The 24,201-nt window shown below is 34.2% G+C and overlaps 6 protein-coding genes across 9 annotated transcripts; 4 read left to right on the top strand and 2 right to left on the bottom strand.

Moving 5' to 3' along the window:
* The first annotated feature begins 657 nt into the window (after window positions 1–657).
* Window positions 658–3,807, top strand: LOC108339684 (cation/H(+) antiporter 19). The gene is made up of 3 exons (XM_017576871.1): window positions 658–1,099; window positions 1,297–2,298; window positions 2,463–3,807. The coding sequence occupies exons 1-3, from the start codon at window positions 908–910 to the stop codon at window positions 3,720–3,722; spliced, it is 2,454 nt and encodes an 817-aa protein (XP_017432360.1). The 5' UTR covers window positions 658–907; the 3' UTR covers window positions 3,723–3,807.
* Window positions 3,808–5,482: 1,675 nt separating this feature from the next.
* LOC108339612 (mitochondrial import inner membrane translocase subunit TIM22-4) lies at window positions 5,483–12,134 on the bottom strand. Of its 4 annotated transcripts, none has more exons than XM_052877680.1 (5): window positions 11,998–12,134; window positions 11,572–11,787; window positions 10,888–11,078; window positions 10,717–10,789; window positions 5,483–5,520 (listed from the first exon to the last, which is right to left on the bottom strand). In XM_052877680.1, the coding sequence occupies exons 2-5, from the start codon at window positions 11,732–11,734 to the stop codon at window positions 5,498–5,500; spliced, it is 450 nt and encodes a 149-aa protein (XP_052733640.1). In that variant the 5' UTR covers window positions 11,735–11,787; window positions 11,998–12,134; the 3' UTR covers window positions 5,483–5,497. The 4 variants fall into 4 exon arrangements, with proteins under 4 accessions (XP_052733640.1, XP_017432258.1, XP_017432259.1 ...); XM_017576769.2 differs by lacking the exon at window positions 5,483–5,520 and adding an exon at window positions 8,721–9,020; XM_017576770.2 differs by lacking the exon at window positions 5,483–5,520 and adding an exon at window positions 9,033–10,441.
* On the top strand, window positions 5,534–8,284 carry LOC108339649 (binding partner of ACD11 1). The gene is made up of 5 exons (XM_017576827.2): window positions 5,534–5,679; window positions 6,191–6,294; window positions 6,379–6,454; window positions 6,721–6,822; window positions 7,243–8,284. The coding sequence occupies exons 1-5, from the start codon at window positions 5,674–5,676 to the stop codon at window positions 8,017–8,019; spliced, it is 1,065 nt and encodes a 354-aa protein (XP_017432316.1). The 5' UTR covers window positions 5,534–5,673; the 3' UTR covers window positions 8,020–8,284.
* A 2,324-nt stretch (window positions 12,135–14,458) lies between the features above and the next one.
* On the top strand, window positions 14,459–16,563 carry LOC108339954 (TOM1-like protein 1). The gene is made up of 3 exons (XM_017577183.1): window positions 14,459–15,084; window positions 15,527–15,859; window positions 16,010–16,563. Exons 1-3 carry the CDS (start codon window positions 14,566–14,568, stop codon window positions 16,412–16,414), a joined length of 1,257 nt encoding a protein of 418 aa, XP_017432672.1. The 5' UTR covers window positions 14,459–14,565; the 3' UTR covers window positions 16,415–16,563.
* A 719-nt stretch (window positions 16,564–17,282) lies between these two features.
* On the top strand, window positions 17,283–22,443 carry LOC108338851 (probable arabinosyltransferase ARAD1). The gene is made up of 9 exons (XM_017575896.2): window positions 17,283–17,834; window positions 17,928–18,101; window positions 18,568–18,725; window positions 18,812–18,959; window positions 19,309–19,424; window positions 19,507–19,645; window positions 20,543–20,653; window positions 20,769–20,837; window positions 22,138–22,443. The coding sequence occupies exons 1-9, from the start codon at window positions 17,385–17,387 to the stop codon at window positions 22,267–22,269; spliced, it is 1,497 nt and encodes a 498-aa protein (XP_017431385.1). The 5' UTR covers window positions 17,283–17,384; the 3' UTR covers window positions 22,270–22,443.
* A 569-nt stretch (window positions 22,444–23,012) lies between these two features.
* Window positions 23,013–23,559, bottom strand: LOC108340141 (uncharacterized). The gene is made up of 2 exons (XM_017577363.2): window positions 23,402–23,559; window positions 23,013–23,331 (listed from the first exon to the last, which is right to left on the bottom strand). Exons 1-2 carry the CDS (start codon window positions 23,495–23,497, stop codon window positions 23,176–23,178), a joined length of 252 nt encoding a protein of 83 aa, XP_017432852.1. The 5' UTR covers window positions 23,498–23,559; the 3' UTR covers window positions 23,013–23,175.
* Between the last annotated feature and the right edge of the window lie 642 nt (window positions 23,560–24,201).

Below are 24,201 nucleotides of genomic sequence, written 5' to 3'. Positions count from 1 at the left end.
GGAGCTTAGTAGAATTTCCCGCAAGAAAAAAAAGTTTTGATGATATTTTTCAGTCTAATAAGAAGATTAAATATATATTTTTTATTTTTTTTTAAAATTTGTGATACATTTTGGTTATTAAAATTTAAAAAGTAAGATATATATGGTTTTTTAATAAAAACATTAATTCTTTTTGAGATTTTTTTGGGTTTGTTAAACTATGTTAAGACTAACATTTGAATTAAAACGTGTTAAACTGGGTAAACAATTTAAATGTCAATCTTAACTCCATTGATTAAAAGTATTATATATTCACTTTTAAAATTTAGAGATCAAAATGAATTATTTGAATTCACGAATTTTAATTTCGTAACTAAAAATATATTTAACTCCTAGTAATATAATAATATATATTAAACTTTTAAATTAAAAAATAAAACAGATGTAATTAAAATGTTATCATTTAGATTGTGAAGTATATGTCTTTTTGCTTTGAAAGATGTCAAAGTACACCACTCTTGGGTCCAATAATTATGTAGATATTAAATTAGGTTTGAAAGTTGATAAACAAAATATGGGTTGAAGACTTGGTAAAATTGAATATATGGAAGAAAAAATGAATACATATAGGCTTTGTGTGATAAAAGTAGAGAAAGAAGATAGCTAAATATGGTAAAGGAGTAGAGTGATGGAAGCTTGATTTCCTTTTCCTATTACCATGTTACCATGTACCAGAATTTGCGTTAGTATGTGTTCATAATTCATCACCAGCACCCAATTCTATTCCACGTTTAATTCCCTCAGCTACGTACCATTATTAGCAAACACTGTTTCATTTCTTCGTACCCAAGTTTTCCTTTCACTCCCACAACACATGTAAATTCAAAGCTCTTCTTAATCACATCAAATGTCGTCTTCCATTTGAATCATGGCCACTGCTAATCCGACATGTCCACCACCAATGAAGGCCACCTCCAACGGTGCCTTCCAACATGAAAATCCATTGGATTATGCGCTTCCCCTTCTAATCCTTCAGATATGTCTCGTCGTTGTCTTCACAAGATTGCTTGCATTCATTCTCAAACCTCTCAGACAACCCAGAGTCATTGCAGAGGTTATTGTAAGTTTTCTTTCCTTTCCATTGTACCCTCTGTTGTTTTCTTTGCTTGCTCAGTTAAAAGGTTTGATTTTTATCTGATTTCTTCTGTTAAAATCGCCAAACAAATTATAATCATGGCCGTTTGAATTGTTTTTGTTCTGATTCATGAAAAAGTTAACGTGGGGTTGGATGCATCTTGTTTTGGAAAACGAATGCAGGGAGGGATATTACTTGGGCCATCAGCGATTGGGAGGAATGAGAAATTCCTGAACACGATTTTCCCCAAGAAAAGCTTAACTGTGCTTGAAACTGTGGCCAATCTGGGTCTTCTGTTCTTCTTGTTTCTGGTGGGGCTTGAGCTTGACATGCGTTCGATACGCAGAACTGGTCACAAGGCCTTAGCCATTGCCGTTGCAGGCATCACATTGCCTTTTGTGCTCGGCATTGGCACCTCCTATGCTCTTCGAGCCACCGTATCCAAAAAGGCTAATCCAACCTCGTTCCTTATTTTCATGGGTGTTGCCCTCTCCATCACTGCTTTTCCCGTCCTTGCACGCATCCTTGCCGAGCTCAAACTCCTCACAACTGATGCTGGTCGCATAGCAATGGCAGCAGCTGCTGTGAATGATGTTGCAGCATGGATACTGCTCGCTCTTGCCATAGCTCTCTCTGGCTCTAACTCATCCCCTCTTGTTTCCTTGTGGGTCATACTCTGTGCTGCTGCTTTTGTCCTCTTGGCTATCTTTGCCTTAAATCCCTTGCTCACAATGATGGCCAAGCGTTCCCCTGAGGGTGAACCAGTGCAAGAGATTTACATATGCATCACCTTGACACTGGTCCTGGCTTGCAGTTTTATCACTGATACCATTGGCATTCATGCACTGTTTGGAGCTTTTGTGGTCGGCATAGTCATGCCAAAGGATGGTCCTTTTGCTGGGGTGTTGATCGAGAAGATAGAGGACCTTGTGATGAGTCTGTTGTTGCCACTCTATTTTGTCTCCAGTGGTTTGAAGACTGATGTGACAACCATTAGGGGAACACTTTCTTGGTGTATGCTGGTGCTTGTTATATTCACTGCTTGCTTTGGAAAGATCAGTGGCACATTCGTTGTGTCACTTCTATGTAAGGTTCCTTTTAGAGAAGCCTTGGCTCTTGGATTTCTCATGAACACCAAAGGCTTGGTGGAGCTCATTGTTCTCAACATTGGCAAGGATCGCAAGGTATATATATATACATTAAAATCTTGACATCTAGTTCGTGTTAAGTATCATTATATATCTTTAATATGTTACATCTCAGAGTTCATGACAGCTCAAGCGTACGGTGCTCTGTAGTTTTTAATGGAAACTAATGAATCAATCTTATTTCTTGCGAAAATGTGCAGGTTCTGAATGATCAGACATTTGCAATCTGTGTATTGATGGCACTGTTCACCACTTTCATCACCACCCCAATAGTGATGGCAGTGTATAAACCAGCTCGAAGGGGATCACCATACACGCATAAAACAGTTCAACGCAAGGATCCAGACACAGAGCTAAGAGTGCTGGCATGCTTCCACAGTACCTACAACATTCCCACCTTGATCAATCTGATAGAGTCATCCCGGGGAACCAGAAAGCGTGGAAAGCTGTGCGTGTATTCCATGCACTTGATGGAACTCTCGGAGCGACCATCAGCCATCACAATGGTTCACACGGCACGCAACAACGGCATGCCCTTTTGGAACAAAAAGCACGATAACAAAGATCAAATGGTGGTTGCATTTCAGGGTTATGGCCGTCTAAGCAGCGTCAACGTTCGTCCCATGACAGCCATATCCGCCTTCAGCAGCATGCACGAAGACATCTGCACCAGTGCACACCAAAAGCGAGTGGCACTCATTCTCCTCCCTTTTCACAAACACCAACACTTTGATGGGACGATGGAGTCACTGGGAAACTCATTGCGTGCAATGAACGGCCATGTCCTCAGCCGTGCTCCTTGCTCTGTGGGAATTTTGGTTGATCGTGGACTTGGAGGTACAAGACAAGTCCAAGCCAGCGATGTGTCGTACGATGTTGTTGTAGGGTTCTTCGGAGGAAGAGATGATCGTGAAGCACTTGCATATGGAATGAGACTTGCCGAACATCCTGGTATCTCACTCACTGTAGTGAAGTTTGTGGCTGCACCTGGTCAAACATTCGCCTTTGGTGCAAAATTGATTGGTATAACAGCGAACAAGGACAGGAAGATAATAAACGTGGATCAGGGAACAGGTAATAGTGACGAAGATAAACAAGAGGATGAACAGTTTTGGTCGGAGTTCATGAGTGTGAGATCTAACAACACGGAATCGATTAAGTACGAGGAAAGATTGGTAGACAGCAAAGAAGATTTGAAAGCAGTGTTGAGGGAGAAGAATCGGAGCAATCTTATTTTGGTTGGTAGAATGCCGCAAGTGGCTCCTTTGGTAGAAAAAAGTGATTGTCCCGAACTTGGTCCCATTGGAAGCTATTTGGCTTCTTCTGAGTTTTCCACTTTGTCTTCAGTTTTAGTGTTGCAGCAATATAATCCTGAAACTGATGTTTATCCGATGGTTATGGAGGTTTCTGATTACATGGATGTGCCAGACACACCAACGGGTTTGAGTTTGTCCAGTTAAAGTTGTTTCTGGGTGTTTGTCGTGTTATAAAGTTTCATGTGTACAACAAAAATTTAGAATAAAACAAACATAGTTCGGTGTTCAACTCAAATCTGTTTTGATATTTTGTTTCTTTATATTTTGGTAACACATAATTGGATACTGAAAATAACTTATGAAACGCTAGAAAGGTGTTTAATTGTTACAGATATAAAGTGATGATGAATGTCACACAAAATACGGTTAAAATATATCTAATAAATATTTAATTTGTCTTAAACACAACTTCTTTTATATTGAATTCTGTACTGGATTTTTCTATGTTATTTTTTTTCTGTTTTCAAAATATACAAATAAAAATTGATTTTGATATTTTAAAATAAAAATAATGATAACTAGCATAAATGTATTAGGAAAAAACAAAACACTAAAAAAAAGAATTTATTGGTAGCTTAATGCCTTATCGGCAAATATTAAATATTCAATCATCAATCAAATGTAAGTCTGATCATTCATGATCGACCACATTGGATTGACTATTTTTAATTGACTGCATTTAACTTATCATTCTCAATTGACAATTTTTAGTTGTGAATCCTTTTATCAATTTCTTGTATATAATTGACTACTTTGACCGAATAACATAACTAATTGATAATAAAATGAAGGTCAGATTAATCTAATGATAATCACGACTACTATGATCTTTGACATTATTTAGAAGATGATAAATTGACATATGTTAATATCGTGGTCTACTTTTTTTTACATGTTTATTGTTTAATTCCAGAAATAAAATTAGAGGAATAAAAAAGAAAAATAATACAAAAGAAAAAGAAAAAAAAATATTTTTAAAATTATACATATTGTTGTGTTAGCAAATATTCTGACATATCAACGTAACAATTAGACATGTCACTTAAAAGTTAACTTTGTCAACATAACTATTAGACATGTCTTTTAAAAGTTGACGTTGCTGGTTTTGAAAGATATATTTAATGAATTATTAAATTATAGAGATGAGTTTCAAAAAGAACGAATTCTAATTTTAAATGTAAATTGAAGAACTAAAACATACTTAATCCTTTAAAAATATAAATATCACATTCAGTAATAAATAAATAAATAAAATATGAACTCAATATTACAACTATACCAAAAATACAATTAAACCTGTTGGCTAGGCTTTATTTAATTGAACTAGTTTTGATGAATGCAAAGTGTAATGGTTGATTTTATCATCTTTGTTTGATTAATGATTGTTGGTTCACCAGACTGTTTTATTTTTTATTTTTTATTTTTTTGCTGTGGGAACTGATAGAATAACATCTGTGGTAGAATGGACAATTGCAGAATTACTTCAAAATGAAGAGGGTCGGACATAGGTGAAACAAAATAAATAAAATACATCCAAGGTTTGAATGTTTGAAAGAACCGAACGACTCTAACAACGTTTGGAAAATCAAAATTCTTGAATATGCAAGAGTAAAGCTTCTTAACTTGAATCTAGGCGATTCAACATTTCGCTTTGTTTGATTTGTTTGTGTCGTGCCATTTACTTAACTTTGGTGTGTTCTGATCAATGAATAACAAGAGTAGAGTTTTAATGTCAGAGTAGAAAAAACATTGTAATAACAGGTTAACGTGTAGCTATTTTCTAAGCACGAATTTACGTGTAGTTTCTAATAATATATCTTCTGCAACAGGTGTGAGGTTATTGGCAAGATGGAACAAAGTCGAAACAACTGATGTGGCAGTTTTTGAGAGTACAATGTTGCTGATATGCTTATCTCACATCATCTCCACCTAAATTTATATGCTATAAAAGAAAAAATAGATTTTACATCACAAGAAGGAAAAGGAGAACAGGAAAAAAAATCAACCATAACAGATTCCATTATCAAAACTTCAAACCACATCTTCTCGGGGAAAAGATTGATCTCTGGCATAGGACTCAAATAAATAACCAGCTATGTCGGTTAGTTGCATGACCCTTCGATCGTTACTTTATTTCATGATTTTGTTTAGAACTAAAAGGAACAACTTTAAGGATGTCTTGTTGTAAGGTAGATGATTCCGTATTTTTGAAATTGTTACGTTGTGGATCTGGTAAGAATCTCTAATCAATTCATGTTGGCATGTAATAATCCATGCCATTGTTTTCTTTCTAATTTCTAACATTTTGGGTGAGCTTATGGATCTGAGTCTCGTGTGATTTCATTTAACGTTGGGGGAATTCTCATTTCTCATCATACAAACAGTAGCATAGTTTGAATATTTGAGGGCAGGAAATAGAAAACTGAAAACAAAGAAGACGAATTGTGTGTGTATGGTGTTTGTTCTTTTCATCATTTCCTCCAGAAATCATTGCAATCAAAAAACGTGAAAAATAGTGAAATTCATAGGAATATTAATGTGATGTAAGGACAATCTACGAAATTTCTTAACTTTTACTGTTCAAAATGCTAATCTATTTGTCTGTTTAACAGATGAGATCGGTGAAAGTAAGCAACATCTCTTCAGATGCAACCGAGCAAGATTTGAGGGAATTTCTTACCTTTCCTGGAAAAATTGAACATGTTGAAATGGAAAGGTTTGTATACATAATATCAATGAAAAGGGAAGTCCCCAAATTTTGGATAGAGCATGCAGCATATAATATCTCTCAATTTTTCAGTGACAAAGGAAGTTCCAAAGTTGCGTATGTCACCTTCAGTACTCCAGATGGAGCAGAAACTGCAGTTCTTCTCTCGGTAGATTCATTCTCATTGCCTTCTGCTAATTTTGTTGTTATGATACATAAAGATACATGTATCCAGTCATTTACATTTTACAAATCTATTCTCTATATTGAAAATTTGATGTTTCAATAGCTAATATTCTCTATTTGACAAACCGATAGAATATGCAGCTCTTTCTATTATGGGAAAGAATGGTAACAGTTTCACTATTATAGTAGAGCTGGCAAAATTAATTTCATGTTTAAGAGCTGACATGAAACTTGTGTTGGTGTCTTCAGGGAGCAGTTGTGTGTGGACAGTCTCTAAACATCGAATTGGCTAAGGATTATGCTCTGCCTACCTCGACTCATTATGCTTTGCCTTCTTCGACCGCATCTCCAGTAACTATTCCCTCTATTTTTCTATTATTGCAGAGTAGAAATTATATATATTTATGACCATCATGTGTCTGATATCCCCCAAATAATCTCTGCATAATAGGCTGTCAAAAATTTTAACTTACAAAAAATAATAGAACTCGAGTACACCATGTTTGGAGAATTTAATTGAGAGTTGGGACTAAGGCAATCTCAGATCAAGTAACAAGTTTTCTCCTACTGAAAACAACAAAAATTATGAGTGAAACTCTCTTAAGAAAGCACAACACAAACTTGTGTGACTTTAATAAATTTTAACTTGTAATAAATAACGTTTTTAAGAGACTCTTAGAAAGTGATTCGCTCTTTTTTATTTGGTATCTGTAGTATGTTGAGAATCATGTTAGACAATTTATAGTGTAATGATTCTGACCTGCAACACAGACTAGTAATGCTGAGAGTGGGGAATCTGGTATGAGAAAGGCAGAGGATGTTGTAAGCAGCATGTTAGCCAAGGGCTTCATTTTGGGTAAAGATGCATTGAACCGAGCAAAATCCTTTGATGAAAGGCACAGACTTACTTCCACGGCCTCAGCAAAAGTTGCTTCTTTGGACCAGAAGGTGGGATTTACTGAAAAGATCAGTGCTGGTACAGTTATAGTGAATGACAAGGTGAAAGAAATGGATGAGAAATTTCAAGTCTCAGAGAAGACTAAAACTGCAATTTCAGCAGCTGAGCAGTCAGTGTCCAGTGCTGGATCTGCCATAATGAAGAATCGGTATGTGTTGACTGGGGCTACATGGGTCACAGGTGCTTACAACAGGGTTGCAAGGAAGGCTGAGGAAGTGGGACAGAAAACTAAGGAGAAGGTTTTGGCGCAGAATAATCAAGGAAAAACTGAAGAAGGTCATGTCCACACCAGCATGTCGGAACCCACGACAACTGATCAAACCTCCAAACAGGCAACCACGGTCAATGAACCCTCAAAACCTGAACCTCAACAGGCCACCACAGTTGATCCACCCTCCAAATCTGAAACTCAGCAGGCCACAACAGTTAATGAACCCTCCAAACCTGAACCTCAAGTGGCCACCATAATTAACGAATCCTCCAAACCTGAACCTCAAGTGGCCACCACAGTTAACGAACCCTCCAAACCTGAACCTCAACAGTTAACCAAGGATGGTCAATCTGCCAGTCCAGCAAAATCTAGTGCCTGATCCTATGATTTGCAAACGAATGTGTGAAATTTGGGTCATATATATGAGCTTGTTAGAGTATTTTTGAGAAGTTGGATGGTATATGTCTAATAACCAACTGTGTTGTAGAAATAAATTAAAACCGGAGAGCCTCAGTGTAGTACTCTTTTTCTGAGACTTCATGCAGTCAAATATATACCCTATTTACTCCGTCCTGAGGAAACACGGTTACGTCCATGTATCTTGTTTATTACGCTAGTTACTAATAGACTAATAGTTGCATGTATCTCTCCATGAGAATCTCTCTCTGTATATGTATGTGTGTGTATGTATATATATATATATATATATATATATATATATATATATATATATATATATATATATATATATATATATATATATATATATATATATATATATATATATATATATATATATATATATATATATATATATATATATATATATATATATATATATATATATATATATATATATATATATATATATATATCAAATGATCTTTTCATTTCTAAAAAGTTTGTCTAATATTGTACTTAACAATTTGCAACCACACGCTATTTTTGGTGAACTTTCGAAAATCATATTAGAAGCTCGATTGAATACTTGAACGAGTTCTCACTCATGTTTTCACCAAAATAGATAATGGCGGCTGTAAAATGCTGAATGCGTCAGAGATTTATTCAGTCACGAATGCATAAAGAAAACAACTATTTAAATTGCTTAATACTAAATCATATCATTACATCACAGCTTTCCCTAGTTTGGAAATGCATTTGACATCGTATACAAATGAATTATTAATGTAAATAAATGCTGCAGTATGTGTGCTCCGCAATCACGTCCCGGTATAAAATGGGCCAAAGACTTCAGCCAGAACTTAAAAAATGTGTTAGGATGACGTCAATTAACTTACTGATGTCTCTCCAAAAACTTCTCTATTACGACGGAGAATGCCGCAAAGCCAGCACAACCAACACAAGCTGCCTTTGGGCCACCTAGAACCACGTCACAAAAAGGGAAAGTTTAACATACATCATGAAGGGAGAAATAAAGGTAGAGGACAGGTTCATAAAGGAGAACGTTTGATTTTCAATTCTTGGTTTGCCGGTTCATTATCCTTTTAGTATACCTCTCTCCCTCTATTCCTTTCTCATTACACCTATCACTCTTTACATGTCCCTCCCAAGGTTCTACTGTCACGAGATCTATTCAACTGATTCTTACCAAAGTGTATTGTCTTATTTCCTGATTTTATTACAGCACAAAAAGAAAATTTAGCTATAAAACTACTTTGAAAAGGAATAAACAGAACAATTTTTAAAAAAGTCGTGTGTATAAGAGGGGCTTGTTGCCAAGGCTCCCCAAGGATGCCATGTTCCCTGCTGGTACAGCACTCCTCTATAGGGAGGCAGCGCTGACTTGGGCAACAATTCTTTTGGGTTGGTATGGTTTTAGAGTGTAGGGTGGTATTGTATAAATAGTTTCAAGATTGGGCTATCTTAAAAGCTGTAGGTAGGTTTCCAAGTATCAGAGTAAACAAGCACCAGCTTAAATTACATACACATCACTATCGCCTACCAACTTTGTTGGCCATTCCCCGAACCCATTCAACAATCCTCATCCTAAAACAGTAAGGACTAGTTCCTTCTACCTTGCAGATAACATTTCAGTTGAGATAAGCAGAAATAACCGTTTTTGTAAAGTTAAAAGTTCAGAGCAAGGGATTCAAGCTTCAAAGAACCTGAACCAATTCTTGAAAATGAATCATCTATGTTTAGGAACTGACAAGAAAATTCATTTTATGCTTTATTTTTATCATAGTAGTTAGTTATATTAAATTCTTGGTATCTTCAGAAAAGGAATTAAATTGTAATATATCAATACTACAAAATCATTTTTCTATGATTATTAAATTCTATTGTGAAACAAGAGTTTAGTGACAATAAAAATTGAGGTTGTGATCATTTTCAAAAATAGAGTGTGGATGCAAAGAAAAGAGCAGTGCAATGGACTAACTTTTGTTGTAAATTATCATTTTCCCAGACAGGATTAGAGGACTAGAACATAAGCTCTTGAAAATCAATAATCCATTCTTCAACAACAAAGCCTTTTCCCACCAGGTGGAGTCAACTAAATGGATATGATCAAACAACACCATAATATTTTGTAATGAATAATTTATATAGAAAAATTATTGACTTCTAAATTTTTCTTAATGGCCATGCCCATAGTTTTTCTTAGTCTCTGCCTCCAGCAATTGACTCTTAAATTTTTCATGACGGCAATGCCTATAGTTTTTCTAAGTCTCTGCCTCTAGTATTTGAGCTATCTCCATCTGACCAAGTGTCCTTACGAGGGGCTTCTTCAGGTCATCTCCAACATGCCCAAACCACCAAAGTTTAGTTTCTCATCTTTTCTACAATAATTTTTCAATACAATATTTATTAATGATATATCTGCAAAAGTAAACCACTTCCAAAAGTGCGTCCTTTTTCTTTCGTGGAACCCAGTATCTAAGATAAAACCAAACATAGAACAGCAAAGTGCAATCTTGCAGTATCACATTTACGTGCATAGGTCTCTAAGTCTGTTCTATACAAGCCTTGCCAGCCCATTTATGCAGTTCCTTTGCTAAATCAAGAGAAAGAAAAGCACGATAAAATGATAGAAAAACATAAAAAAATGTGTTACCTTTTGCTGATATTGCACCTCCAGTTGCACATCCAGCAACTACGGTATTTGTTATGTCATGTTTCGCTCGAGCCTGAAAAAAAAAAAATCAAGGGCCCACGTGGTAAGAAGAATGAGCCTCATAATGTAAATATATATTTCCATTCATCAAATTATCAAAATCCATTAGACCTTCTCAACAACACATTCAGCAGCTGAGAATACAAAACCCATGACAGCAAATGCTTTGGCTGAACTCCAACTCCTTCTCCCCATCTGCTTCGCTTGATATATAAGCTGTTGTCTGCCGGTCATTTCCTCTTGCATCAGTGGGTTGTCCAGTGCTCCAAGAAATAAACCCATGAAGATGCCAAGTCCACCCCCTAAAAGGAACATCACATGAATCCCAAGAAACTCAAGTTCATTCAATGACATATTTGATGTGGCGGTACCCCTCAAATTGAATATGTTGAACCCTCAAATTGAATATGTTGAACGTAAAGTATGTGAGCAAAAAAGATCATTAATGGACTGAAACAGTAGCCTAAATCATATAAAAAACCTATTGGGAATATTAATCTACTTGCCTCACAGACAATGATGAAGCATTAGCAGTAAGGATGGTTAGTCAAATTATGCATAATCCTAAAAATCCCATCTTAGAGTTTTCCATCGTAATAAGTACCCAATAGGTACCAGTGGAAAGAACATCCTAAATGAAGCTGAAATTTCATAAAGACACTGACTACACTTGAACAGTTGATGATATAAGGTCCATATTCATTTCAGGAAAATCAATTCAGTTAATCAGAGGAGCAAGAAGCAAAACAGAGGTACGCATTAGAAAAAAAAAAAGGAGAGGATTGAATGGCATACCCATGACTCCACTGACAACACTGCGCACTGCACAATTGTTCCAAATGTCTTGACCACGGATTTCCTCAACCGAGGGCAGCCTTATGGGCTCAATCTGAGGCTTCTCAGCTTCTGCTGAGTTCAAAGAACCATTTTCAACTGCTTTATCGGAACCATCAGCCATTTGTAAAGCTTAACCAGAGAATACGGTAGAGCTGATTGAAATCCGCACAGATGCTGTGTAATCAACGAAGAAATAAATATTTCATCACTACTGCTACTTCGTTATGAAGTAAAACCACACAAAATATCTATCAATGATGCAGAATAAATAGGACATCGAATCATACAGAAAAGTAAAATTGCAAAATACTATTTCACAGATGCTATGGTAAATAACAAATACAAGTAAGCTTGAAACAATGAGATGAGGAGAGGAAAGAGTACCAATCGGCGGAGACGCCCAGGAAACGGTGGAGGTTCGCTGTGAAGGGCGGAACGGCGGCAGAGGGATCTCCGGTCTGGAGGAAGTAGAAGAATGGTGTGCCAGGATGCTGCCAGTTAGGGTACTAACCTATTTATACGTAAACATCTTCAGTTTCTTATATAATATAAGCTCTAAATAAATAAATAAATGAATAAATAAATAAATAAATATATATATATATATATATATATATATATATATATATATATATATATATATATGTGTGTGTGTGTGTGTGTGAGAGAGAGAGATTTTAATTTTAATATTCTCCTATAAAAAAAGTATTACTTTTAAATATTTTGACATATTGTAAAAAAATATTGGTTGAGATTAACACTATTATATAAGTGAGGTGATTAAATTAATTTTAGATACCTATTTTAATTAGTTGATTTAATTATTATTTAGTATAAGTAAGGTAAGTTTTTTTTTTACCCTTACATTCAATAGTTTAGTTTTAGTATTATATTTTTATTAAAAAATAATTGTAATTTATTTGAATGTTTGTAACTGTGCATATATTATGCATGCATACAAAAAATTATAAATCAGGAGACAAAAATATAATTATTCCAATAAAAAATGAAAATAGATGAAAAAACAAGAAAGAGAGAATCCATGTTTGGGGAAAATGAGAATCTATTATTAGTTTACTTTGTTATAGTGACGGTTAAAACGGTTACTATAAGTTGTGGGGAAAATAATAAGTTATTTCGTGACACTTCAATTAATTGAAGTTTTTAGTACGTACTAGATAAATCAAATTAACTACATTATATAAATATGGTATAAAATATAATTTACTTAAAACAAAATTGCTGTGTTTTTTTTTTTTGTCACTTACATACATTGTGTTTGATAATACAATAAAGAGATAAAATTGATATTTATCTAAAAATTATGACTTAATTGGAGTTTTTAACAATAAAGAAAATATCATACTCATACCCAAGGGTTATGATAATAATACGTACAATTATTATGATTAAAAAATATTAAATAAATTATACAAATAATACCAATAAATTACAATGACGACATTGTATACAATATGACCGAATTTTAACTTCTTAGATGAAAAACAACAGATAAATAAAATTTATTTTAAATTATTATACTTTTAAATATTAAATTCTCATAGAAACCCAACCAACTAGTTGCTCACAACAAATTCTTTTTTACTTTTAACTTAGTGTATTTATTAAAACAGTGTGGTGGATTTTAAGGAAATTAATATCCCAAAAACATCAATATCACCTATTACAATTTAATTGCTGGATGATGGTAAAATTAACATGAAAAGTTTGTTAACTATTTAAACAATTAAAGAATAATTATGTTTATAATCCCTTGAAAAATTGTGGTAATTTCAGCTTTGGTTTCTCAAATTTTTTTTGAAAAAGAAGTTATTTTCCCAAAAAATAAAAAATATAATTTTAGTCCTTACATTTTAAATTTAAAGAATTAAAATAATTTTAAATCTTAAATTTTAAATTCTGAAAAAGCATATTTTAGTATATAATGTAATGTTTAGAAGGACTAAAATCATATTCTTTTCAAGATCAAAAAAAAGTCTTTATAAATTTGACGAATCAAAACTACAATTACTCTTGATTTCATGGACTAAAATAAGCTAAAAACAGATTTAATTTCAAGTGCCTCTTTTGGATTGTGATAATATATTATAAGAGATCAAGACATTATTAGTTTTTTAATTGAAGTTATTAATAAAGGGAGCAATAAAGGGAGAGCATCATATTCTGAGTCTTTAATAATCAACTTCCTGATTAAAAAAATTAAACAAATAAAAAAAATAAGCTGTGTTAACCTTGAAGATATTATGCTAATCTTTAATAGACAACTAAATTTTTTATTCACTTATTTATTCAGAATTGGGGTGTTTTGTTGCGTAGAGATAACTTTAGTTTAAGAAAAATGATGGTTTGATGTAGATAAATTTTTTATATTCATTTAACGTTATTTTATTTTTCTCCTTAAAAAAATACAAAAATATAATTAGTTGAAACTATTTTATTTTTTACTTTATGTTAAATAACGTACAAATGTATAGTTTAAAAAATATATATTTAACTTTAAATCTTATTTTATAAACTATTTTTATAAAATTAAGTTAGATTTAAAGTTTATTTTTCAATATAATATCAAAATCATGCTTAAAGTATATGTTCAACAAAATTTATCGTGGGTTAGATATATTATTTTGGAAGAAAACAAAATAATAAAGACAAAAACTTAAATTTTCTGTGAAATTTCGAAGTTTTCGAAAAAAAAAATGAAGGTTGTTTTATCTTTTTGTGATTTTATCTAACGTAACGTACGAGGAATTGTATGAAATTGGAGCTTTGGACTTATATATGAGAAGGCTGAAACTCCAAGGAACACATCCACCACACTGTTTGTCGTCACCCACATCAACAAAACAGTGGAATTCAAACCTTCTTCCTTTGGTTTTCACTTCATCTTTGCTAGCTCAAGCGCAGTTTTTCATCTGCAAATTTTGAGGAAAAATGAGCGAAAATCTGATGGGAAGAGTGAACGCTTTGGGGGAGCGACTGAAAATTGGAGGAGCTGAGGTGGGTCGGAAGATGAGTGCTGGAATGAGTTCTGTAGGCTTCAAAGTCAAAGAGTTTTTCCAGGATTCAAGCCATGCCGATAAACTCGTTGGGGAAGCTACCTCTGAGACCCTTCATCACCCTCACTGGCCCATCATTCTTCATCTGTGTGATCTGATCAATGGTGATCAGCTTAACACTGCTGAAGCGGTTCGTGCTATAAAGAAAAGGGTTGTTTCCAAGAGTCATAGAACTCAGTATCTGGCTCTGGTTCTGCTTGAAGCACTGGTCAAGAACTGTGACAAGGCTTTCTTGGAGGTGGCAACTGAGAGAGTCCTTGATGAAATGGTCAAGCTCATTGATGACCCTTATACTTTTGTTAATAACAGGAACAAGGCTTTGATGATGATTGAAGCTTGGGGAGAGTCAACTACTGAACTTCGCTATCTTCCTGTCTATGCACAAACTTTCAAGGTAATTTCTCAACTTTACATGCCTTTCACTTGTCAAATAAGAGAAGCAAAATAGGGTAATAGTGTCAACTCAAGATTTGTTTGAATTGGATCATTTCTAAATAAGAGTTAAAGTTTATTTCTTATCAGAACTATGTTGTAGCCATATTTGTTGTTTTTTTGAACATGTTAGTTCCACCGAACCATTATAACGAGATGATATGTTGAAAAGAAACAAGGTCAATTTATAATATGTAAGTGGAAGCAAACCTCAAAGTGAATGCAAACCTCACTTTACAAGCCAATTTTATAGAATTGAAGCTAATTTTGTAGAGTTGAGTTAGACTTAAAAATCAACTTCTTAACCGTTTTAACTAACAATATGGTTGCTTTTGAACTTTCCTTGTCTATCCTTTTTGTAATGAATCATGAATGGTTTCATATATAACACTTTTCTGATCCAGAGTTTGAAATCGAGGGGTATTCTATTCCCCGGTCGTGACAACGAAAGTTTGGCTCCTATTTTCACTCCACCTCGTTCTGGCACTGCTCCAGAGGCAGATGTCAGTCTTGAACATCTTATGCAGCATAATGTACAGAGTTTTTCGCCTGTTACTCCTTCTCGTTCTGCCTCTACTTCAGAGGCTGATGTCAATCTTGCACATCTTATGCACCATGACGTTCATGTCAAAAGCTTTACGTCTCAACAAACAGAGGAAGCTTTTGATGTTGCGAGAAACAGCTTTGAGCTTCTTTCTACCGTGTTATCTTCTTCAACGCAGAAGGATGTTCTAAAGGTATTCTCCTTTGTTTTCGTTGAGTACTGGTTGCATTCTTATGTTTCCTTTCGCTTGAAACTTGACATCGACCACAATATTCAAAGACCATGCGATCTTAGCTCTTTACTGTAATGCTTTTAGTGACCAACTTGTGTATGATATTTTCAGGATGATTTGGTTACGACATTAGTACAACAGTGCCGACAGTCTCAGACAACTGTCCATAGAATCATTGAGACATCATGGGATAATGAAGCACTGCTTTGTGAGGCCTTGAATATAAATGATGAGATCGAGAAGGTTGTGAAGAGATACGAAGAAATGAAGAAGAAGAAGAAGAAGCATGCAGAACCTGAAACTGCCACAGAAGATTACGAGGCACCTCATTTTACAGAAGAGGAAGCTCTGGTTAGAAAGAGTGGAAGTTCGAGATGTGAAGTTCAGAGAGGGAACCAGGATGACATGTTGGATGATCTTGATGAGATGATATTTGGGAAAAGGGGTGGTTTTGATGGAGGACAATATCCAAACAAACAACGTTCATCAACAAAAGATGATCTCATCTCCTTCTGAGTTCACACTACAACAAAGTTTCGATTTTTATTACAACACTACGTTTGATTTTGTGGCTTCCTGTTTTCGTTTTATACATGTTGTTTATGAAACGATGTCTCATACTACTTTCTTTCCATTATTCTTTCCTTTCTCTTCCTTCTGTTAGTATTGGGTAAAACCATCATCAATATGAAGCTTTAATATTATTATTATAAACAAAATTCCACCTAGTACAATTTTTCATTTTTTTTCATATATCTTTTATAAGTATATATACTATTTACAGTATTATATGTATGGTCTATAGTTCAGATTGTTTAGCTGCCATAATGAATTTAATCGATAATCAAACAAATTCGTAAATCATGAATTAATGAATTTTAAAGTAAATATGATTACCACAATTAGATTCAAAAGTTTATTTATCTAAAAAATAAGTTATTATTGTATTAATTATTAATTATGAAAAATTAAATTGATTTTAACATCAAAGAGAATTAATCTCAATTCCATACCTCAAACAATATCTATAAAAAATAACTCTAAAAATATAATAGATTATAATAAGAATGTCTCACGCTTAATTTGATTTAATTTTCAATAAGAGTCGGTCAAGTTAAACCTACACAATCAAATATAGTTTGATTTAAATTAATTTAATATAAATTTAAATTAGATCAAATTAATATTTTGCAATTCATCATAAGTAAAAGTTTGTAATTTTTTTTAGATATCTTATAATGATTTTTCTTTTAATTTCCCTTTAGTTTGGGTATGAATAATAAAATCAAACAAGTTTATGTATATATATAATTAATATATTTTACAAAGTAAAAATTAAACAAAGAGGTGAAAATTAAAAGTACTATTTAGCTATACACTCGTGAAGGAACATTATCTGGAGAATTTGAGAGATTGTATCTTGATATTGTTATAGATGAGTGGTGTTGTGTCTGTAAATTTTTGTGTGCAGTGATCGACCGTGACAATGGCCGGAAAGTACATTCCACGATCGAAATCGCGAGCCACTCTGTTCCTCTTCCTTCTCGCTTTCTCTCTCCTCTTCATCCTCTTCTCTCTCTCTCCTCTCCGCTCTCCCTCCCTTTCTCCCACCAATGTCCGCGTTCCCGATGCCGAAACTTCCTTCCTCGTCTCCCTCGACCGTTTCCTCACCGCCACGCCGTCCTCCCTTTCCGACGACACCGCGCACGACGGACAAGAGGACCTCGTCGCCAAGCTCGACGACGCCGTTTATCGCTCCGAGATGGACAGGCTGTACACCGATCCTTACTACCCGCTCTCCCTTCCCCTTAGGGTTTACGTCTACGACATGCCCCCAAAGTTCACCTACGATTTGCTCTGGCTCTTCAAAAGGACCTACCGGGAAACCTCCAATCTCACCTCCAATGGAAGTCCCGTTCACCGTCTCATCGAACAGGTTTCTTCCTTCTCCTCCTGTTTTTCCTCGCTTTATTCCCTCACCGTTTGTTAATCTGTTAATTGCGTCGGTTGGTTGTGATTGCGGATGCAGCACTCCATTGATTACTGGCTCTGGGCGGATCTCATCGCACCCCAATCGAAGAGGCTCTTGAACAGTGTCATCAGGGTTCAACGACAGGAGGAGGCTGATTTGTTTTACGTACCCTTCTTTACCACTATCAGCTTCTTCCTCATGGAAAAACAACAATGCAAGGCCCTTTATAGGGTGTGAGTGCTCTTCTAATGCTCTCATTTCTCTTCATGTTAGCTTCTTTCAATTATGCATTAACCACCAATTTGATTATCCAACTATTACCCTTCTCTTCCTACATAATAAAACCATATAAGTTATTCCCCAAGTATTAATGTCCATAATATATGTTTAGCCCCCGAGTTTGATAAACTTTACTAACAATTTAAGAACTAATTTGAAAGGTTTTTCAATATTTAGGAGACTGTAGACAGTGTATTACTTTAAAAATTAGTATTTAGGAGAGAGGGTAATACTTCAGGCGGAGATTGAGAGTTTATTCCTTAACTATTAACAATATTAGTATTTAGGAGAGAGGGTAATACTTCTGGAGGAAATTGAGAGTTTATTCCTTGACTATTAACAATACTAGAACCTTGTTTTTCTGGTTTGATGGCTAGTGCAATGTGGATAATTATGCCTGATGTTGTTGTGGATGTAGGAAGCTTTGAAGTGGATCACTGATCAACCTGCATGGAAGCGCTCTGGTGGTAGAGATCACATAATCCCTGTGCATCATCCCTGGTCTTTTAAGTCTGTTCGAAAAGACGTGAAGAAAGCAATATGGTTGTTGCCTGATATGGATTCCACAGGGAACTGGTCATTTTTTAACTTGCACACCACTTTTTAAATTCAATGTTATTGTTTGTTAGAAGTGGCATCCAGTGATCCTTTTCCTCTTTCAGGTACAAGCCAGGACAGGTTTTTCTGGAGAAGGACCTGATTCTTCCATATGTTCCCAATCTTGATTTATGTGATGCCAAGTGTTTGGCTGAGACAAATCCTAAGAGAAATATGCTGCTTTTCTTTCGGGGCCGGCTCAAGAGAAATGCGGTAAGCATGTTGTGTGATGCCTGGTTAATTTATTGACTGGTAGGTGGAAGCTTTAAAAGTTCTATCTGCATTTGATGTCACTTCACTTGAAATCTAGAAATCTGAGTTAATGTTAACTTTCCTATTCCATCTTATGTTGAAGTGACAAGTATTGTCAATGGTGGAGAGTATCGGTGTATATTTTTCTGGTTTTGTCAACGTTAGTTCTTCTGAGTTAGAACTGTCTTTGAGCAACTAAAATCAGGATGTGTGATATACCCTACGTATGCAGCATTCTCAAATTTTTTGCTCACTTGCATGGCTGCTTGTTTTTATATTTTTAGTTGCTTTGTTTGCGATCTTGTTTCAGGGAGGAAAGATACGCTCTAAACTTGTCGACGAATTACGTGGGGCTGATGGTGTGAGTATAGAGGAGGGAACAGCTGGGGAGGGGGGAAAAGAAGCTGCTCAAATTGGCATGCGCAAGTAATATAAGTTCAGCACTTGGATAGATGAACTCTGGTTCCTTACTTTTTTGTATTTATTTGCTTGCCTTGCACATCATCAGGTCTCTGTTTTGCCTAAGCCCAGCTGGCGACACTCCATCCTCTGCTAGATTATTTGATGCCATTGTTAGTGGATGCATTCCAGTTATAATAAGTGATGAGCTGGAGCTTCCTTTTGAAGGAATACTTGATTACAGGAAGGTGTGTATGTATGCATTTATATCATGTATCTAATTACATTAAGAACATAATTGAGAGTTAATGGTATAATTGCAATAAAATAATGGTTAAAATAACTTGTTTGCTTGGGATGGTATTTATTTTGGTGTGGACTGTGTGACAAGGCACAATGGGAATATCGATTGGTTTATATATGTTACAACGGTACATAATACCTATCTCATTTTACATCGTACCTACCAGTTTAGATGATTAATATTGACTATTTTCTTGCGTGAGCTTCTTTTATTAGAGAGACAGACCTAGGGGATTGGATAACTAGATTGGACACCCGGCTATTTTCTTTTTTTTTGGTGCATGAAGAGGAACATATATGTTATTGCAGGACTCTATTATATGATTAACTGAGTTTGTTTTTAACTCATTCTCTGAAAATGAAATAGATATGTATAGAATACAAGTTTTACTGAAGAAAAATATAAAGGGTTCCCTAATCACTAAAAAAAAGCACAAGGGGATAGCAGGAACCCCAAAATAGTCCAGCTGGGCCAATCCGGTTTATCTGACCCTGTGTATTGGAGCTGGAAGTGACAGTATTGACAAGATAGCCATGGCCCATGAGCATAAAACACCAAAGAGAAACTATAATCATAATCCTAACCCAAGATACATGCATTTATTTCAACCAAATGCACCGAAGAACAACATATATTGCACACCGTTACTGAATTTGGGCCTCTTGTTAAAAGTAAAACCTTAAAAAGACACTCCAAGGTAACGTATACCCAGTGACCAAAACTGCAGAGTGTGTGATATGCTATATGACTATTATCTGGTAACTCGGAGGCCTTATGAGTGTGTTATTTTTTTTATTTTTTTTTATGGGAATTTGCCATTAACTTTTTGCTATGTATGCAGATAGCATTGTTCATTTCCTCTAATGATGCCCTAAAGCCAGGTTGGCTTTTGAATTATTTGAAAGGCATCAGACCTGCTCGTATCAAAGAAATGCAACAAAATCTTGCTAAGGTTTGTAATTCCCTTCATGTAGAATTTAATTTAACTGATTTTTCATTTTCTAAAATGATTTGTGCATTGCCTTTCTTGCTTGTTTGATGTTTGATGTTTTCCTTTTTCTTTTCAGTATTCAAGGCATTTCCTGTATTCTAGTCCAGCTCAGCCGTTGGGTCCTGAAGACTTGGTTTGGAAAATGGTTTGCTACTATTTGTTTTTCTATTTAAGTTTCTGTTCCTATTATTGTTTCTAGATTTTTTGTTTAGTTTTTGAAAAAGAACACAATTATGCTTATTCCTTCATTTGTTTTATAGTTTTTTATGAGTTTATTTCTTGACGCCATATAGTGAATGAAGTGGAATATGACCAGTAAGAGAAAGGTGGCAATCTATGTTAAGCTTTAATACTGACACACTTAGTTAGCTGTAGTGTTTCACTTTCAAGGACGTGTTACCTTAAAATAAGTTTTGGGTTACATTTTGTTTTACTTTGCTCTAAATGCTGTGACTATAACTTTTTGTTTCCTAGATTTTATTAGGAGTATGTTTATAAACTTCTCTGGAAACACTTCTAAAAGAGAAAAATGTGACAAGTGAAGAAAGGTGGCGATCAGAATATGTTAAGGCTTAATATTGACAGACGTAGTTTACTTGTATTGTTCACAGACATTTTACCTTAAAAATAGTTTTGGGTTACTTTTGTTTTGTAGAAGCTTTACTTTGCCTTTCATTTTCTAGATTTTATTAGGGGTATGTGTGAACAAATTTCTTCATAAGCACTTCTAAAAGAGAAAAATAAGAAGAAAAAACTTAAATGGCTTTGTCCTAAGTTAAAATTAGATCATACACAAATTAAAAATAAGAATTTAGAGAAATTATGAGAAAACTAGTACAAATTGGCTAATTCATAAACTATTTTTAGCTTGTAGAGAAACTCAATTTTTTCTTAGTTTTTGCTCTTTAGAAGTGCGCTTCTGAACAGGCCTAGGTAAAGATTCTGTCTGTGTGACACTACTAGCCCTGTGCTGGCCTGGTGTTTGTTTAAGAGATATATGAAAGAATGAAATATCCTTCTGCTATCAACATCGACACTATTAACCTACATTTCTCCTTGTGCTTACATCTGTTTGCCAAACCGTTAGTTATTCTAATTTAGATTTACTTGGATTACTGTTTATTTTGTAAATTATTCTTTATATCATACTAATGTTATTCTTTTCTGGAGAAATTAGTATTGTATGTACATGTAATTTGTGTTGGAAACCATCAGAAATGTCTGTTGAGGAATCATGGAAAATTTGCATTTTAATCCTATACATGGCTTAATATTTCTATAATTCTCTTGGCAATTCTTAACTATTTGAAAATGGTTGGTGTAGGCATATGATATTCTGTGATGTTTGGTTTACCTTTATGTTGAGTGTATTCTGGGGTTTGTCTTTCGAAGGAATGATGGTAGGCATCTTCTTACTATGGTTCTCTCTATTTTTGATGCTTCAGATGGCTGGGAAGTTGGTGAACATCAAGCTTCACACAAAAAGATCTCAACGTGTAGTGGAAGGATCTAGAAAACTGTGTACTTGTGATTGCAGGCCTGCCAATATTACTAAAACTGCTTCAATTATTTCTTGAATCACTTTGTTTTTTCTTTATAATTGTATTATCTGTAGTTTTGCTCATCCCCTTTGTATTTGTCTCCTGCAATTGTTTTTGTATTCTTTGGTTGGCTAGTTTGTTGTATAACTTCGATAGTACTTGACGGAAAAAGAATTTAAATGGCAATCAAAGATCATAATTGCTTGTAAATTCTTTTTTGATGACCAAATTTGTCCAGGCCAAAAGCCCAACACCCACTTATTTTATTTTCATTCAGGGATTACCCAATAAATGAAGATATATAATCATATATAATTCTTATAAATAATTATCATAACTAATTTGATTTCATTGTTTACAAAGGTGATTATGATTTGTGAGACTTCTGTACTGATTTATGCCCCTTTATATAATGTGATAGTTTTCACTTTTTTTCGAGAGTTGGCAATATGAAAAATGTGTTACGAATTTTGTTTTGAAAAATATGTTAATGCCGAAACATTGTTAACCAATGTTAATTTTCCTAAGGCTATATAGTTGAGCATTTGAGCTTCTACAGCCACTGAAACCTTTAACCACGCAGCTGTTTATGATTTTACACAACTTATATCACAATTTGACAAAATTAAGAAATTTTTTACCGTATAATAATAATCTATAATTAATACAAGTTTCATATTATACCCATAAATACAGATCATTATAGGGAAGATGAAATCAAATAAACCAAAAATTCCGTCACTACATTCATGAAAGGAATTGAAACACAAACGAGGAAAAATCAAATATCCAATTATGAGATTCAAAAGCAAAGAGCGGGTGATTTAAAATGAGAGCAAAAATTCATTTAGCATACAGTGCGTGTGGACATTAAGGAAGTAGAAGAGTTTATATTGGCTAAGCGAGAAGAAGAGTCTCTGTAGATGGAAGCAAAAGAATAGATCAAAGAAAGTAGAAGAGGAGGAAGGTCGAAATGGAGAGACACAAGAGGAGCTGAAGGAACAGCTCCGCCATGGCGCAGAGCTTGATCTTCTTCTTCATGAAACGCTCTTTCACCAACTGAATTTTCAGGTCATGGATTTCTCTCTCCCACTTTTCCTGATATCAATTATCGATTCATGAATCAATTCGTGAGAATCAGAGAGAGAGAGAGAGAGAAGGTTTTCACCTGGTGTTGGGAGTTGGAGGAATTGAAGGAATGGAGAAGCAATGCAGCTTTTGCGCAGCGACGTAACGCCGCTTCTGATTTCCCACTCTTTTCCATTTTCTCTGCAAATTGCCACCAACTCTAACTAACTTTCTCTTCTTTTTCATTTTCTTTAAGTTAAATACCACTGCACTTACCTATGTTTTTCAACAAAATCGTATTTATATATATATATTTTTATTTTAAGATAAATATTTATACTGTGTTTAATCCTTGACACTCATTAATAAAACAACATTCATTTCTTTTATTTTATTTAAAAATATCATGTTAACTAAAATTTGAATAAAAAATTGTAAATAGTAAAGAACTTTTCTATAGACAAAATAAATTATTTAATTATATATTAAATATTTCATAAAAATAAGTTTGTCACTGGATTGGAAATTATATAGTAATGATAAAAGAAAGTTATATTTTTTTAGAAAAAACTATTATAATACAAAATAAATTCGTAAGTTTATTAATTTATTGTTATATATATATATATATATATATATATATATATATATATATATATATATATATATATATATATATGATTTTAATCGGACTATAAATAAACATAACTTTTAATCTGATTAATAAGATTTCCCATATAGGGAATTCTTCCATTGGGTTTTGGGAAAAAGGACACCTTTGAGTTTTTTGTTGCTACTGTTATGCCTGAGTTTTTCTTTTTTTGTCAGAATTTAGTAATAAGTATGTCACCATGTTTCTCTCTGAATGAAGTCTAAAAAATATGAATAATAACATAGTCA

This window comes from Vigna angularis, chromosome 5, assembly GCF_016808095.1.
Source record: "Vigna angularis cultivar LongXiaoDou No.4 chromosome 5, ASM1680809v1, whole genome shotgun sequence".
Classification (NCBI taxonomy): domain Eukaryota; kingdom Viridiplantae; phylum Streptophyta; class Magnoliopsida; order Fabales; family Fabaceae; genus Vigna; species Vigna angularis.
The sequence above is the reverse complement of the archived record's forward strand: the minus strand, read 5'-3'. Positions and strand labels throughout refer to the sequence as shown.